This window comes from Mesoplodon bidens (genome assembly GCF_964165515.1).
Source record: "Mesoplodon bidens genome assembly, chromosome: 3".
Taxonomy (NCBI): domain Eukaryota; kingdom Metazoa; phylum Chordata; class Mammalia; order Artiodactyla; family Ziphiidae; genus Mesoplodon; species Mesoplodon bidens.
The window spans coordinates 95,007,328-95,026,114 of record NC_138178.1 but is presented as its reverse complement, the minus strand read 5'-3'; the positions used below and the strand labels follow the sequence as shown (position 1 = coordinate 95,026,114).

The 18,787-nt window shown below is 41.2% G+C and overlaps 1 protein-coding gene across 1 annotated transcript in view; it reads left to right on the top strand.

Moving 5' to 3' along the window:
* The first annotated feature begins 4,024 nt into the window (after window positions 1-4,024).
* Window positions 4,025-18,787, top strand: part of BUB1B (BUB1 mitotic checkpoint serine/threonine kinase B) — a 56,744-nt gene continuing 41,981 nt past the window's right edge. Inside the window, exons 1-5 of the mRNA XM_081227208.1 lie at window positions 4,025-4,286; window positions 6,306-6,452; window positions 13,444-13,503; window positions 13,890-14,034; window positions 17,982-18,178. Coding sequence (XP_081083334.1) covers window positions 4,252-4,286; window positions 6,306-6,452; window positions 13,444-13,503; window positions 13,890-14,034; window positions 17,982-18,178 — 584 coding nt within the window. The 5' untranslated portion in view covers window positions 4,025-4,251. The remainder of the gene's footprint in view (window positions 4,287-6,305; window positions 6,453-13,443; window positions 13,504-13,889; window positions 14,035-17,981; window positions 18,179-18,787) is intronic.

Here is an 18,787-nt window from a genome sequence, read left to right as displayed (position 1 = left end):
AGTACGTAACTCATTCCTCAAGCCTCAGTGTTATGGAGCCACATGAACTTGAGTAATGAAAACTCCACTGGCTCTTCCATAGGATCTCCAGGCCCAGGGTCATGATCTGGCACACACAGTAATTTGTGTGAATTAGGAAAAGGAGGCCCCTCTGGGCAGATGAATTTTTTTAAGTGCCTACTCTGAGTGAATGAAGCAGGAAAAAGTGTCTCCATTCATGCCTCTGGCCAGGCACTCTTGGGTGGGGCATAATTTTTTTTTTTTTTTTTTTTTTTGCGGTATGCGGGCCTCTCACTGTTGTGGCCTCTCCTGTTGCGGAGCACAGGCTCCGGATGCGCAGGCTCAGCAGCCATGGCTCACGGGCCCAGCCGCTCCGCGGCATGTGGGATCCTCCCGGACCGGGGCACGAACCCGTGTCCCCTGCATCGGCAGGCGGACTCTCAACCACTGCGCCACCAGGGAAGCCCTGTGGCATAATTTGAACAGCTATACATGCAGCCCTGAATCAGCCTCCCTTTCAAAGCCTCCCCCAGGTCATCTGGGTGTTTTCCAGAGCTCTGGTGCTCACAAACCAGTCCATTCCCCACTGTCACCACCCAGTATCCGCCATACTCTTCCTTTCCTGCTCTAGCTTCCTGGCTGATGGCCTCTACCTCTGAGGCCACTGGAGGGTATGTCCCCTCTGCTGCATCCTGCTGTGAGGGTGCTGATGACCGAGTCCAGGAGTGGCCTCCCAGTGTTTTCAGAATGGCCAGAACTTGAGATGCTGGAGCTGGGCTGTACCCTTGGCACCTGGGCATGAAGACAGAGCTGGTGGAGCCCAGCATCACACAGTACCAACTTCTACATCCTCTGCCTACCAGTCCTCTCTCTACAAGGCCAGGGGTCCTTGGGGCCAGGCCAAGGAAGGGTCGCTGCTCAAGACAGATATCAAGTGGCCCTCCCCATTCCAGTTCTCCCCAAGTCCGTGGTTCCACCGTTCTTCTTCCTCAAAAGCACACAAAATTGCCTGCCAGGGGCCCCACCCATAGTTTTTTGGAAATACCTGTTATACAGGTAAATACATGTTAGGGTAAGTGGAGGCTCCCACTCCGTATGATGCTGGTTTCCTCCCCCAGAATTTGGCACCCAGAAGCTGACGTTTATTAAACATAAACTTGGGTTGAATGAATTAAACATAAATTAAGGTTGAATCCCTTAATTTAGAGCTTAGGTTTGTGGCGCCCAGAGTACTGGGCTTGAAGTTAGAAGCTGGCAGCATTCAGATCCTACTCTATTCTTCCTTAATAGCTGATTCTCATCGACACTTTATTTCCTTGAGGTTGAATCAGCTCATGTGCAAATTGAGCACAATGATGAATATTTGGGAAGCTTCTAGATTCTCCAAACCTCCCTGGAGCACAAAACTCTGGTCAGCCTAATTCCAGGGCAAAAGAGCCTAATTTTGTACTTCTTATTAGCAACATAGCTTATTTAGCTCTACATCTTAACTTGTATCTTAACAGCCCTGCCATATGACTGCTTCTGTTCTCAGCTTGTGGTCCATTCTGACCTTTTGGTCCTTTTCTGCCAGATGCAGAAAAGTTGATAACTGATATCTTCTTGTTCAGTGTGTATATTTTTTACATATATCAGTGTGGACATTGTGGGTCAGGCAATTTCCAATGATTTGAGAAGACCCATGAAAATTAGGGTGGTTCTGCAGAAAAGCAAAAACAGAGTTCAGAAAGAAGTTTCCATGGAACTGGAGAGAGACCCAGCCCCTAGGAGATTCCCTAATACCCTGTAATAACAGCTACTGTGAGATGCAACTAGGCAGCAGCCAGTAGCCTCCAGCCTTGGGGCTAATGCATCTTTTCACCCTTCACCTCCCTTCCTCCTGGCAACACAAGATGGTTTGGATTATTATGCCTCCTTCTCATTGGTTCTTCTACCTCATCACTGGTAAATAAAAGACGCAGCTGCTGCTCTGATTGGCTCATCTGTTGCTGGGGTAAAGGCCAGCTTGGTGATGCTGCTTTGCCAGATGTGGTCTCCTTCAGGCCCTGAACACACACACCCTCATTCGGTCTCTCTTGACCTTCCTCCCACCCCCAGATAGTCCCTCTCTCTTCCTGTGGTTGCACAGTAAACAAGCAGTTCGTCCAAGGGTTCCCTGGAGACCCAGAGGTTTTCATCTTTGTAGCGTTTAGCCTGCTAAAGTAGGACTTTGCCTAACCCATGAAGGCAAAGTTGGGGAAAATCAGCCTTTGACAATCAAGAACACACACATCTCCACAAGACCAAGCAAGAGATCATAGATTTTCTGACACCTAAATCCCTCTAACAGCCACTGATGCACATAGGTATGGCTTTGCATATAAATGGGTGAAAATGAGAGGCTTGCTAGTCCCCAAATGCTACCAGTTCCCACTGTACCTGAAATTCCACCATTAAGATTTATTCCGGGGCTTCCCTGGTGGCCCAGTGGTTGAGAATCCGCCTGCCGATGCAGCGGACACAGGTTCGTGCCCCGGTCCGGGAGGATCCCACATGCCGCGGAGCGGCTGGGCCCGTGAGCCGTGGCCGCTGGGCCTGCGCGTCTGGAGCCTGTGCTCCACAACGGGAGAGGCCACAACAGTGAGAGGCCCGCATACCGCAAAAAAAAAAAAAAAAAAAGATTTATTCCGTTATGAATTTTCTTCTCCTGGGACCTACTGTTAAAACACAAAGAGCCCAAAATCTGTTCTGAAAGATGTGTGAAAAGGTTTATGGTCAAATAAGTTTAGAGATGCCAACATATTTTAGCACTCCCTGTGGCAGGCAGAATAATGGCCCCCAAAGATGTGCATTCCTAATCCATGGAACCTGTGAATATGTCAACTTACATGACAAAAGAAACTTAGCAGATGTGATTAAGGTTCAGGACCCTGAGACAGTTTATATGGATGGGCCCGATATAATTACATGAGTCCTTCAAAGCAGAGAGATTTTCCTGACTGTGGTCAGGGAAAGAGATGTGATGACAGGCACTGGGTCAGAGAGATGCTATGTTGTTGGCTTTGAAGATGAGGATGGGGGCCACAAGCTAAGGAATACCCATGAATGTCTCTAAAAACTGGAAAAGAAGAAACAAATTCTCCTGAAGGGCTTCCAGAAACAAAGTCCTGCCAACACCTTGTTTAGTGTGAAACTCGAGTCTAATTTCTGACTTACCAAATTGCAAAGTAATAAATTTGTGATGTTTTAAGCTGCTAAGTTTATGGTAGTTTCTTAGAGCAGCATTAGAAGACAGAGTACACCCCCTCCCTCAGAGATTCATGGTGTGCTTTAGCTATTAAGGGCTCTAGAGAGCCTTTCAGGACTCCAGTGTAGCTGGGCTTGTTCAGCTTCCCAGCCACATCTGAGGCTACCATAGTTTCTTCCTTAGGAAATCAGAACAGTGGAGGCTGGTCTGCTGAAGGGGAAAAGAGGTAAAACCTGGGGAGCTGTGCAATAGCTGCATTTTCTGTCTGGGACTGTGCAGCAGAGAAAGCAACGCAATATCACCGCATTATAGACGAGGAAAATCGAAGGTCAGAGAGATTATGTGGCTTGCCTAAGGTTGCACATTTGGTACGATTCTTACAGAACTAAAATCCGGCTTTTCTCAGTTCAAGCGTGGGGCAGGAAACAGCTGGGTCAGAGCCGCCCTAAGAGCTCAGGACATGTGTGAGACTTGGGGCAGAGGGGTGGTCATAGCCTGGCCAGCCACCCCAGAAAAGAGGCCAAGCGCAAGCACTCAAAGATATCTCACTATGCTCATGACATCAGAGAATCCTGGTGCTTAAAATGTCCCTCGCTAGGCTCAAAGATTAGCTCTAGAGCCTGGACACAGAGAGCACCTGGAGAGAATTTACACTTCCTAAATCTGCAGCACCTGGACAGCCACAGTCCCCCGGAAACTACCACTCCCACTATGCACCGCGATAGCGAGGACTAAACCTGGAGTAAACTACAAGTCCCAGAATTCCTTGGGTTGGAGGCGCGAGCGCGGAGGAGCGGAGGGGCGTAGCCCGTTGTCGGCGCGGGACCGTTAAATTTGAAACTTGGCGGCTGGCGTGAGGGCTTGAGGTGGCTGGTTCGCGAGGGAGTCAGGTGTGTGGTTTTTTTCGGGAGCGCCCTCCGGTCGCTTCAGTACCTCGAAGGGCAGGTTGCAGAAGGAGGCCCAGGCGGTCTGCGGCCCTGAAGAAAGGCCTGCGGCAGGACGAGGCCCTGAGCCGGGAATGCAGGATGGCGGCGATGCAGAAGGAAACGGGTGCTCCGAGGTAGGTACCGGAGAAGGGCGGCCGGGAGCTGGGCCTGCGAGCCCCGAGGGTGCCTGGCAGGTGACAGAGGCTTCGCTCAGAGCAGCCCAGGAGAGCACCGGCACGGTCAGGAGAAGAGCAGGCCCGGCCGGATCCTCCTCCCTGCTGGAGTCGGACGCAAGTGGTGGAGGTGAAGGCGCAGAGCAGGGTTAGCACCGACCTCAGTGGAGTGAGGGCGCGTGAGAATCATGCTGCATCCAGCTTCAAAGCCAAGGAGGCTGTGGGACGCCAGGGGCTGTGGGACGCCAGCTCTCAGGGCCAAAGAGCTTGGAATTTGTCGTGTGGTCTGTGTTGGTATCTCAGCCCAGACGTTTGCTAGCTTTTTGACCTTGGACACGTCTTAATATGGAAAACGCTGCTATTAACGCTACCTTGCCGGGTTCTGGGAGAATTCAAAGTATCTGTAAAGTAACTGCCTCCAAGTAAGTGCTCAGCACATGGTAGATGCTAGCATTAAGCTAGTAGCATAGTTAGAAATCTGAAAAGCCCTTGTCTGCATGCTGGCTGCTCTTCCTTATTTATACATATATAAGCTCTTACTCCTACCCTCCTGAAGCTTAAGTTCTGGGGTGGGATGAGGGTAGGGGCAACAGACAATAAACAAGATAAATAAACTAAAAGTTAGATGGTGTTCGGTACTAAAAAAATAAAACACTTGGGCGGTGCAATTTTCGATAGTTTTGAACAGAGGGCCTCACTGAGAAGGTGTCATTTGGGTCAAGACTTGAAGAAAACTCAAGAGCTAGTCCTGCATAGATCTGGGGGCGGGAGTGGGGAAGTACAAAGGCTGGCAGGTGAGAGTTGCGGGAGGGAGGCGTACTGGGCCAGTAGCTGGAGCAGAATGAACCAGAGGATAAAAGGAAGCAAAGTAAAAGTGAGGATGCAGGCATTGTAAGGACTTGGCTTTTACTGTGTAGTTGAAAGTTATTGGAAGGTTTTGAGCAGAGGAAAGACATGATCTGACATGTGTTTAAATGGGATCACTTTGGCTGCAGTGTTGAAAAGACTAAAGGTAGAAAAGGGTGGAAGCAGGGAGACCAGTTTAGAGGTTATTGAAATATTCCAGGCAAGAGAAGATGGTGGCCTGAGCCAGGCTGGAGACAGTGGAGATGGTGAGAAGAGATTAATTTCTGGATTTTTTTTTTTTTTTTTTTTTTTTGCGGTACGCGGGCTTCTCACTGTTGTGGCCTCTCCCGTTGCGGAGCACAGGCTCAGCGGCCATGGCTCACAGGCCCAGCCGCTCCGCAGCATGTGGGATCTTCCCAGAACGGGGCACGAACCCGTGTCCCCTGCATCGGCAGGCGGACTCTCAACCACTGCGCCACCAGGGAAGCCCCGCCTATCTGTTTTAAACCCAGAAATAGTGTCTCTCACCCAGAAGTAAGCTTCTCTTCGACCACTGCAGAGCTCTGAAGTTCAGAGTACATACCCTTTGTGGTGATTATCTCCAAAAAACTTTTGGGGATTCCCCCCCATAGAATTGATAGAATGGGGGGAGCCATTTGTGACCAGTAAACTGTATTTTTGTCTGCTTCTGCTCTTGGCTACCCATATACATAAACTTCAGTTTTAAGTCATCAGTTGAAACATGGGGTGTTAGTCTGATAAACACGATGCTAATTTTAAATTAAACTAGATGATGCATTCAGTGGTAGGCATCGAACTGCTTTTTGTCTACTTTACCAAATTTATAATACTTTTTTCCCTTTTTTTCTTCCTGCCATAAACTTTCTTCTTATAATATTGTTCACAATACCCTAGCCCTGTTCTCTCTTCCATTAGGCAATAGTATAGCCATAAACTTGGAAACCAGGTCACAGAAAGGCTCAGAAGCTTAGGAGTATAATAACACTACTAACGTGCCAACCCACTATATTCAACCCAAAGATCATGATCACTTTTCTGAAAACATTTACAATAATCTAGTGTTATAATAACTCAGTGTTGGTATGAGATTTACTTTTGTTTCCCTCTTCGCAGTGAAGTCATGTCCTTGGAGGGAGATGAATGGGAGCTGAGTAAAGAAAATGTCCAACCTTTAAGGCAGGGGCGGATCATGTCCACACTTCAGGGAGCACTGGCACAGCAAGAATCTGCTTGTAACACTACTCTTCAGCAACAGAAACGGTAGGTAGAATGGTTGGGGCTCAACCTGTCATCATTCATCCCCAGTTTGGTAGGTAATGTGGGTGTGGACCCGTGCAGTATGGCATGAGGAGTACTAAACTACTCTTCAAAAGCTGGTAGGATGAGAATCTGTTCCCCTCCTGCTTTCTCATCACACAACAGCTATCTAAAGATCTCCTCAAGTGCACTTACGAACAAGAGCTATAGGATTTCATTTCATTGTGGAGCAGCCAAACTCTTGTATCAATAGAAATATTTCTCATACAGGGGGAACTGATAAGTAAAGCAAGTATCATTTTACAATATTTCACAAAAGTATTATGTCATTCTGGATCCCTAAGCAGAATGAACTCTGAGAGTAATCAGTTAATGAAATTGCTTCTTTGGATTCTGAGTACTGAGGGAGAGTGAATCTGCTATCTTTTATGTGTACTAAATTATTAACTTTCTAGGAAAGTATTTTCGAGAATGTGCCAGAAAGAAATAGTGGTCTCCAAAGAAAATGTAAACCTCAGAGAAACTGAATTTAACAAACTCAGGATAATGAAAAGCTGAAAAATACCACTGCATTATTCAAATGGACCTATGGGACTTGCTCTCCTCTGACAAATGTTTTGATAAATATACTTTTTTCAAAAAAGTAAAGTATCAGTTTCTACCTTCAATCTCATGACAAAATTCTGATATTATAGGCAAATTGTCATATTTTTTATACATACTTTATTTATTTTATTAATTTTTTGGACGTACCACGCGGCATGCAGGATGTTAGTTCCCCGACCAAGGATCCACCCCACACCCCCTGCAGTGTAAGCACGGAGTCTTAACCACGGGATGGCCAGGGAAGTCCCCAAATTTTCATAACTTTGATAGAATGTGGTGAATATCCGTGTTCATCTCTTTAGATCTTTAAAAGCATTGAATTTTATGGTTTTGTTTCACAGATGGTGTTCTATTCTTAAAGCTTCTTGGTTCTGTGATGTTGTAGTAGTTCTTCCACGTCACTAACTACTCTTCCTTTTTTCTTGTTGGCTTCCTACTGCATTTTACCTAAGTTTCTGTTCTTTGTCCTCCGTTCTCATTCCATATGCAAATTTTCCAGGATTGTTTAACTACTATTTCCATTTCTTACTTGCCTTCTATTGATAAATGCCTTTTTATCTACCTGTAACATAATTAGATAACTGTTTCACTAATGTATTAAATACTGAATCTCTTCTCTCATAAATGACCTATCTTTTTCTACTCCATTTTGATTAATGGTACCAAAACTCAACTGAATGATCTTACCTCACTGCCCTCTCACTCTAATTTTATTTAGTCAATTACTAAGGATTTGTGATTTTTATTTTTTATTTTTTGCGGTACGTGGGCCTCTCACTGTTGTGGCCTCTCCCGTTGCGGAGCACAGGCTCCGGACGCGCAGGCTCAGCGGCCATGGCTCACGGGCCCAGCCACTCCGTGGCATGTGGGATCCTCCTGGACCGGGGCACGAACCCGTGTCCCCTGCATCGGCGGCGGACTTCCAACCACTGCGCCACCAGGGAAGCCCATGTGATTTTGATTTTTATTTTTATTTATTTATTATTATTATTATTTTTTGTGGTACGCGGGCCTCTCACTATTGTGGCCTCACCCGTTGCGGAGCACAGGCTTCAGACATGCAGGCTCAGCGGCCATGGCTCACGGGCCCAGCTGCTCCGCAGCATATGGGATCTTCCCGGACCGGGGCATGAACCCGTGTCCCCTGCATTGTCAGGCGGACTCTCAACCACTGCGCCACCAGGGAAGCCCGTGATTTTTATTTTTAAAGTATAATTTACATGCAGTGAAATGCTCATATTTTTAGTTAGTTTTAAGACATTTCAAGACACAGAACATTTTTATTACCTCAGAAAGTTCTCTCATGCCCCTTCCCAATCAGTCTTCCTCTCCCTCATGAAGCAACCAATGATTAGATTTCTATCACCATAGGTTACTTTTGTTTATTCTAGAATTTTATATAAATGGAATCCTACAGTTCTTTCAGTTTGTTTTTTAGCCTTTTTCATGTTGCATGTATCAGTAGATTTTTCCTTTTTATTACTGAGTAGTATTCCATTTGTTTATCCATTCAGTTGATGGACAAGTAGATTCTTTCTAATTATGTGCTTTATGAATAAAGCTGCTATGGACATTCTTGCATAAGGCTTTCTGTGGACATAGATTTTCATTTCTCTCGGAATAGAATTGCTAGGTCTTAGAATAAATGTATGTTTAATTTTTTAAGAAACTGCTGGTTTTCCAAGGAGGTTGTAACATTTTACACTCCTATCAGCCATGTATGAGAATCTATTTGCTCCAAATCCACTCCCATATTTGATGTGGTCATTTTTTTTTCATTTTAACCATTCTGGTGAGTGTATAATAGTACCTCACTATGGTTTTGCTTTCCATCTCCCAGGTGACTAATGATGGTGAGCACTTTTTCACTTGCTTGTTGGCCTTTTATATATCTTCTTTTGTGGTGCATTTGTTTAGATATTTGGCCTAGTTTTAAAATTGGATTGCAGGAGTTCTTTATATAATCTGTATACAAATCCCTTATCAAATGTATGTGTTACAAATATTTTCTCCCAGTCCATGGCTATCTATTTTCTTGGTGGTATTTTTTGACAAGCAAAAGTTTTTTGTTTTTGTTTTATTTTTGAATTTTATTTATTTTTTACACAGCAGGTTCTTATTAGTTATCCATTTCATACATATTAGTGTATCTATGTCCATCCCAATCTCATCCCACCACCACCACTCCCACCACCACTTTCGCCCCTTGGTGTCCATACGTTTGTTCTCTACACCTGTGTCTCTATTTCTGCCTTGCAAACCGGTTCATCTGTACCATTTTACTAGGTTCCACATATATGTATTAATATATGATATTTGTTTTTCTCTTTCTGACTTACTTCACTCTGTATGACAGTCTCTAGATCCATCCACACCTCTACAAATGACCCAATTTTGTTCCTTTTTCGGGCTGAGTAATATTCCATTGTATATGTGTACCACATCTTCTTTATCCATTCGTCTGTTGATGGGCATTTAGGTTGCTATCATGACCTGACTATTGTAAATAGTGCTGCAATGAACATTGGGGTGCATGTGTCTTCTTGAATTATGGTTTTCTCTGGGTATATGCCCAGTAGTGGGATTGCTGGGTCATATGGTAGTTCTATTTTTAGTTTTTTAAGGAACCTCCATACTGTTCTCCATAGTGGCTGTATCAATTTACATTCCCACCCAACAGTGCAGGAGGGTTCCCTTTTCTCCACACCCTCTCCAGCATTTGTTGTTTGTAGATTTTCTGATGATGCCCATTCTGACTGGTGTGAGGTGATACCTCATTGTAGTTTTGGTTTGCATTTCTCTAATAATTAGTGATGTTGAGCAGCTTTTCATGTGCTTCTTGGCCATCTGTATATCTTCTTTGGAGAAATGTCTATTTAGGTCTTCTGTGCATTTTTGGATTGGGTTGTTTGTTTTTTTAATATTGAGCTGCATGAGCTGTTTATGTATTTTGCGGATTAATCCTTTGTCCGTTGATTCGTTTGCAAATATTTTTTCCCATTCTGAGGGTTGTCTTTTCATCTTGTTTGTAGTTTCCTTTGCTTTGCAAAAGCTTTTAAGTTTCATTAGGTCCCATTTGTTTATTTTTGTTTTTATTTCCATTACTCTAGGAGGTGGATCAAAAAAGATCTTGCTGTGAGTTATGTCAAAGAGTGTTCTTCCTATGTTTTCCTCTAAGAGTTTTATAGTGTCCAGTCTTACATTTAGGTCTCTAATCCATTTTGAGTTTATTTTTGTGTATGGTGTTAGGGAGTGTTCTAATTTCATTCTTTTACATGTAGCTGTCCAGTTTTCCCAGCACCACTTATTGAAGAGACTGTCTTTTCCCCTTTGTATATCCTTTTCCCCTTTGTATATCCTTTTCCCCATTGTGCCTCCTTTGTCATAGATTAGTTGACCATAGGTGCATGGGTTTACCTCTGGGTTTTCTATCCTGTTCCATTGATCTATATTTCTGTTTTTGTGTCAGTACCATATGACAAGCAGAAGTTTTTAATTTTTTAATTTTTTGGCTTCATTTGGTCTTTGTTGCTGCGCGCGGACTTTCTCTAGTTGCGGAGAGCGGGGACTACTCTGCGTTGTGGTGCATGCGCTTCTCATTGCAGTGGCCTCTCTTGTTGCCGAGCATGGGCTCTAGGCGCGTGGGCTCAGTAGTTGTGGCTCACGAGCTCTAGAGCACAGGATCAGTAGTTGTGGCACAGGGGCTTTGTTGCTCCGCAGCAAGTGGGATCTTCCCAGAGCAGAGCTCGAACCCATGTCCCCTGCATTGGCAGGTGGATTCTTAACCACTGTGCCACCAGGGAAGTCCAGAAGTTTTTAATTTTGGTAAAGTTTAATTAATTAGTGTCTTTCTTTTAGTGGGTTTTGTATCTTCTCTAGGAAATCTTTTCCTGCCCCAAAGGTACAAAGATATTCTCCTGTGATTTCTTCTAACTTTATTGTTTTAGCTTTATGTTTAAATTTATCCTTGAGTATGGTGTGAGGTTGGAGTAAAAGGTCTTCCGCATCCACCCCCACCCCCACGTGAATATCTAGTTGTACTGCCTCCATTTGTTGAAGAGATTTTTTTTTTTCTTTCCCCATTGAATTGCTTTGGGGCTCTTGTCAAAAATCATTTGACTGTATATGTGTGGGTCATTTCTGAGCTCTCTATTCTGTTCCATTGATCTAATTGTCTTTCTTTTCACCAATTATATATTGTCTTGATTAGCTTTATATAGTAAAGACTAGAATTAGGTAGCGTGAGTTCTCCAACTCTTGTTCTTTTTCAAAATAGTTTTGGCTATTCTTGGTCCTTTGCCTTTCCAAATTTTAAAATCATCTTCTCAGTTTCTAGAAAAGAGACTGCTGGGATTTGGCTTAGATTGCGTTGAATCCATAGATAAATTTGGAGGGTTGCTGATTTTTATCAGTAGTGTACATAATTGTGTCCCCTTAGCTACATAATTGTGTACCCTTTTCTAATTTTTCCTTTTCTTATAGTGTTGTTACCACCCAGGGCTCTTGGACTCTTTACTCAATAGAAATTGATAAGGGGCCAGACCAGAAATTCAGGGAAGGCTTTATTGGGACTCGTGCTGCAGGAAGCAAAAACAAATAACAGGTTCCCCTGAGCTGGGGCGATCTGGTTTCTTAAATGGGGTGAGGGTAGGAGCAGGTCCAAGGGTTGGGCCAGAGGGGTGACTTGGGTGATCTGCCCACCCCCTCGGTGCTGTGTGCAGGGATCATTAGCAGTACTCTGCTTTTGTTCCTGAAACCTCAGAAGTGGTGGGTTTTTGGTCTTTTTGGATCTTATTGTTCATAATTTGCCCCAACTGCAAATGTACACAGTTATTTTTAGTCCCTTATAGTTTCTTTGTATTCTGTTGCACAAGGAGACTTTTGTCCAGGTGCCCGCACTGCAGCAAAGGGTCCCAGGTCCCAGCCTGTCTCAGTGTTACCTGATTAGTCTTTTTGAAATCTTTACTTACCATATTCAAGGTAGTCTCCAATTGAAGAACCACTACTGGCTTGAACAGGTAAAATCCAAACTCTTTAAATTTACATTTAAAGCATTCCCTTCTTACCTCTCCAGATATCTCCATTTATTCCCAATACTGACTTTATGTTATAGCTTAATTCCCCTCTGGGTTAACTGTCCCATTTTGACAACTTTATTCAATACTGATTTCCCTCTCTCTTGGAAAATTCCCTTTTTCTTTCAAATCTTATGGTTCCTTCAGAGTCCCACCTTCTAAGATTGCTTCTATGATACCTCCTTTTGACTTCATAAAGCCTTTACTATCCATTCTTGGCAACTGTAATATACTGCTCTGTGTTATTAATTTTTCATTTATGTATTGCTTTCTTATTAGGGCATAAATTCCTTTGTGTGAGGGACTATTCTTTATGTCAAACGTAACCCCTTATACAGTTTTTATTGATTAAGCATTTATCTAAATTGTGGTTTATTACCCAATACTTCCCCTCTATTCTAACTGGTCAGTCTTAACTTAGTCTTAGCCCTCTGCTTTCCCAGCTCTTTACAAAGTCATATTTCACACTTTCTCTGAAGCATTCCTCCAATTTATATGTGGTCTAATTCTTCTCTAATGTTACCCATGGAATTTTTCTTTAACTTTAAGATTCTTATTTCTATATATATCTGTATGTATGTGTGTTTAGTTTTTCTTCAGTACTATCAGATACATATAAAATAATAGCTGTCATTTATTGAGTACTTACCTAAACACTACACTTAAGACTAGTCAACCTAATAAGATAGATAGTATTATTATCCCCATTTTATAGATGAGGAAACTGAAAACAGTTTAAATAGTTTTTCTAATGTTACTCAGCTAGTGATTACTAGAGCTGCACTGGAACCTAGGGAGTCTTGTTCCAGAGATTTAAACTGCTGTGTAATACTTCTTTTCTATATGTTGTCTTGGAATTTCTCTAATTTCTGTATATTTTATCTCTCCTGTTATATTATCAGGCAGAATCCTGATTGTTTCTATTCTTTTTCTTTCTGTTTAATAAACCCTCAAACTCCAGTGCACTTATCTAGGTTGATAGTAAACACTTAATAATGAATAAAAATGAAGGTGAGGGCTTCCCTGGTGGCGCAGTGGTTGAGAGTCCGCCTGCCGATGCAGGGGACACGGGTTCATGCCCCGGTCCAGGAAGATCCCACATGCCGCGGAGCGGCTGGGCCCGTGAGCCATGGCCACGGAGCCTGCGCGTCCGGAGCCTGTGCTCCGCAACGGGAGAGGCCACAACAGTGAGAGGCCCGAGTACCGCAAAAAAAGAAAAAAAAAAAAGAAAGAAAAAAAAAAATGAAGGTGATACTTGTTCATTTGGCTTTTATCACTATTGCTTATGCTCACATTTTCTGTTTAAATTTCAGGGCATTTGAATCTGAAATTCGATTTTATGCTGGAAATGACCCTCTGGATGTTTGGGATAGGTGAGTCTTTTTATTTAACAAGAGCCATAGAAACTTAACAGGTGAGTCCTTATGGCCAGGCATCTCAAACTGGGGTGTGTGGAGCAGTGTGTTAGAGTAGAGACTAGTGTTTTGCAGACACAGATAAGCAGAATAATCATAGTGTATCTTCCTGAGGTGTGACTGTAAGCTATACCTGTCTATCACCATCCCCATTATTTCCCACAGGTATATGTTAGCAATATTTGGAAAAGTTTGAGGTATACAGGCTTAGGGCATGTCATTGAGGACCTCTAAATAAACATTTTCAGTATATTAGATATTTCTGCTTTAAAAAGTCCAGAATGGGTCTTGGAGCAAGATAATGTTAAACTTGAAAAATATTCTTTTCCTCTCTTCTCATTCAGGTATATTAACTGGACAGAGCAGAACTATCCTCAGGGCGGGAAGGAGAGTAATATGTCAACATTATTAGAAAGAGCTGTAGAAGCACTACAAGGAGAAAAACGATATTATAATGATCCTCGATTTCTTAGTCTCTGGCTTAAGCTGGTAAGTCTTTCTCAAGTGCCATCTGAGTTTAAAATATTAAACCAAGAGATTTTCTCTAGAGGTATCTTGTACACCAAAAAACTGAGCCGTTCAGTAGATACTAAACATTTAATAAATATTCAATATTTGTTAAATTGTTTCTACTTTAGAGGTGGATTTTACTATAAGGTTTTTTTTATCCCTTTAAAAGTGGTCATAAGGCCTGTCTTATTTCTCTGTAGGAGTGGGTTATTTATTGATTTTAAACATCATTGGGCCATGCAACTGTACTGGGGGAGGATGTGTAGGAGCCAACACATGGCAGCAGTACGATTGTTTGGGGAAAAGCTTTTGTAGGTGATTCTGGTATCCCTTTCTCCCATTTTTTGAATCTTCACCATAAAAAAAAAGTCATGTTTTTTTTTCCATCTGTCTTTGGGTTTCTTTCACCTAGTATGTTGCTACAATTAAAAATATTGACCTGACCACTTTGTACTATCTTACTTGACATGTAGTTCTTTTAAGAATACTCTTGAGGATTTTTTTATGAAAATGTCTTTGTAAAAATTATGGCCAGGGTTTCTTGGACATTAATTTCATTGCTTTTATCCTAAAAGAGATTAGAAAAAAAGCAAGTGATAAATATTTAGAATAGAATTTTAGATGACAGAATTAGATATTGGATAAAAAAATTTTTAATAAAATATATTAAAAAATAAAAATACATTTTAAAATTAAAAATTTATTAAAAATAAGTAATTAGATAATTCTAAATAACAGAATATTTACAACCATTGTAATATGATAAAATACTGACATTGGAAATTAATAAGATTTCTGGCTAAAATATATCTCTTGGGGAGGACTTAACTTAAACTTCAAATAGTTACTAATACAGGAAGTTAGGTGAATCCTGAAGACATAATTATCTTGATTTCTGCAGGACATTTGACATATCTTGGCATCCTTATACAAGTTGGTGAAATTACCTTAGGGATAGTAGTTAGGGGAATTTATAACAAAGGATGGCACACAAAGAATTCTAAACAGATTTGTTAGTATGGAGACTGTGGTTCCTGGTGGTATACTAATGGATTTTGTTCTTCATTCTATTCTATATAATATTCTTATGTGTGATTTATTAGAAGGTTGAACTAAATAAACCTCTAAAGTGACTTTTAATCTCAGGTTTCTAGGACTATATTTAGTTGGAGCTATTAAAAGTAACAATTGGAATAATTTCTCTGTTCACTTGTGTTAACCTGGTGCTTGTACTGAAAAGCAGTGATTATTATAGAGTAAAAGACATAGTCTAAACCAATACTCCTGAAAGAATGGTCTGTAGACTGTTCAAGATAAGTACAAAAATTGAGAGTAAGCATTTAGAAATTTTGTTAACAGTTTAGCATTGGCACAACATCTAAGCACATCCTCATTTTTCTGGTGACTTCTCTTTTTATTGTATTTTTAAAAAATATCAGTCAGTACCTTGATTTCAGTGTGGTGAAACCTTGAACAGGGAACCCAACTGATCCTGACTCAAAAAACTGTAAGACAGTAAATTTGAATTGTTTTATGCTACCAAATTTGTGGTAATTTATGATACAGCAGTAGATGAATGCAATGGAAAAAAAAAATCAGCAACGGAATGGAAACTTTTAAAACACACACACACACACACACACACACACACACACACACGCGCGCGCGCGCGCGCCTCCTTCACCACAGGTAATCTGAGAAGGACTGGTCTAGATAACCGTCAAATTCAAATTATCAGCCCTAGAGTAATCAGCAGTAATTTAAACTTTGCACCTGGAAAATAAGGTCCATATGAAACTATTTTGCTGTCTTTCTTAGTCAAGAGGAGTAAAGGTGGGTTTCTCACACTACTCTTTTGCTTTGCAGAAAGATTTCTGCAGTCAGAGGGTTTTTTTAAATTTATTTTATTTAATTTATTTTTATTTTTGGCTGTGTTGGGTCTTCGTTGCTGCACGCCGGCTTTCTCTAGTTGCGGCCAGCAGGGGCTACTCTTCGTTGCAGCGCTCTGGCTTCTCATTGTGGTGGCTTCTCTTGCTGTGGAGCACGGGCTCTAGGCACGTAGGCTTCAGTAGTTGTGGCACGCAGGCTCAGTAGTTGTGGCACATGGGCTTAGTTGCTCCACGGCATGTGGGATCTTCCCGGACCAGGGCTCAAACCTGTGTCTCCTTCATTGGCCACCAGGAAAGCCCTAGAGTTATTTTTATAAAGGATAACTACAATCTAGCTAAGGAAAAATTTGTTCTTAGAAAATATCCAGTATTTTTAGTTAAAAATGTAAAATTGTTTTAATTTGGCTTTTTAAGGTTACCAAAAAGATAGGTTTAACTTTTGAATCTATTAATCTCGCCGTCTTATCCTTTTATTGATATTTATGTTATTTCTTAAGTGATCTCATTCAGCAGTCTGGAATAACCTGATCCGTATTGGCTATCCCATGCTGTACCACAGCTATTCAGAAAGCCGTTAACGAAGTGCAGTCAATTTTAAGCTTTATTTTTGTAGTAATAGATATCGAGGACTGGATCTTATACTGATAATGCATTGAGAATTATAACTTTGCTTGAAACACCATCACATATGGGAAAACATCTCTAATTTGGATAAGCAGAAAAACTGCATTTACTAAATTACTGCAAAATTAAAGTATAAAATACTAATTGTTTTTGTCAAAGATATAAATGGAGCATTTCATTTTTTCAGCCTTTTTCTACCAGACCCTGGGTAGGGACCTGAATATAGTAGATAGCAATGTTTTCTGCCTTTGTGGAGTTTACTTTTTTGGGGAAGACAGACGGTAAATGAACAGGAGAAAATGTTATCCTCTGCAGTAGTAAAAGAACTCCTAACTAGAACACTGAAATGCTACTTTCTGTATGAAAGGAGAAACTTTCAAAAATATTATCTGTGAAATTATATTTGGGAATAACTGCTAACATTTTAAATTTGTACAACCATCTTAGAAAGCAATTTACTTTTTAACATAGTTCTACTTATAGGAATTTAAGGGAATAATGTAAATTGTGAAAGGCAGTATGCTTAAAGATATTTATTATACAATTATTTATATTAGGCAAAATTAGAAGTGGTTTATCCAAAAAATAGGGGAATAATTAAATGATGGAAGATCTACTAGATGGAACATTTTTCACCCATTTAAAAATAATAATGAAAAGTAAGTAGCTGCATGGAAAAATGAATGATGCACTGTCAAATGGAATAAAAACATTTAATTATGATTAAAACTGTAAAATCCTTTTATCCTGGGTAAAATGATATATGTTCCTTTTTTTCCCTAAGGGAAAAACAAAGACTGAAGAAAATACATAAAACTGTTAGTGGTGTGGGATTTTTAGTGATCCCTCTCTCCTCCCCTTCTTGCTACTAGAATTATCTACATTGTATCTGGTCTTATAAAGTCCCTTCTAAAATATAGATTTGACCATGTCATTTCTTTGCTTATAGCTCTCCTACCCCAACACATATAACATTGACTACCAAGTATATTTAAAATTGATTAGCTTGACTTTCAAGACTGTTCAGACCTTTTTTTCCCAAACTCCTGTCTTGCCTACACACCTACAAATTTCTAGTCTTCAGTGTCTTTGCTTATGCTATTTTCTCTGCCTAGAATGCCCTTCGTTTTCCATTGTCTACCTTATGTAAGTCTGTTCTTCCTTAAGCACCACACTCAAATGTCATACCTTAAAGTCTTTCCTCCCTATCTCTTTTTCTTACAAATTAATCTCTTACTTTTGTCTATGTTTTAGGTCCTCCCAATATATTCCTTATAACATTGTATTATAATAGATATATTTTTTTCGGTGCAGAAACTACATATAGTATCTCCAATGATTGTTTGGCACATAATAGACACTCAGTAAGTGAAGAGAAATTGGTTAACTGCTAACGCTTTTCATTTGTTACAGGGTCATTTATGCAATGAACCTTTGGATATGTACAGTTATTTACATAACCAGGGAATTGGCATTTCACTTGCTCAGTTCTATATCTCATGGGCTGAAGAATATGAAGCTAGAGAAAACTTTAAGAAAGCAGATGTGATATTTCAGGAAGGGATTCAACAGAAGGCTGAACCACTGGAAAGACTGCAGTCCCAGCACCGGTAAACTGCTTCTCTGGAGCTTGTCTTAACTTGTTAAAACTAATAACAATCATTTTGCATCTGAATAAAGTGCTCTCTATGGATTGGCAAGTTAACTTCATTACTATTCAGTTTTTTAAAAGACATATTTAAATATTTTCCATTTAACATTCTGTAAAATGTACTCTTTGGTGTACAGTTCTATACGTTTTCACAAGTGAGTAGAGACATGTAACCATTACCATAATCAAGATATAGAATAATTTCATCACTGCATAGAATTCCCTCACGTTATCCCTTTGTTGTCAACACCTACTCACAATCCCAACCTCTAGCAACCACTGATGTATTCTCCAGCCCTATAGTTTTGCTTTTTCCATAATGTCATATAAATGGAATCATACAGTATATAGTCTTGATTCTGGCTACTTTCATTTAGCATAATGCATTTCAGTTGTAAGAGTTCTTTTTTTTTTTTTTGTGATACGCGGGCCTCTCACTGTTGTGGCCTCTCCCATTGCGGAGCACAGGCTCTGGATGCGCAGGCTCAGCAGCCATGGCTCACGGGCCCAGCCGCTCCGCAGCATGTGGGATCTTCCCTGACCGGGGCACGAACCCGTGTCCCCTGCA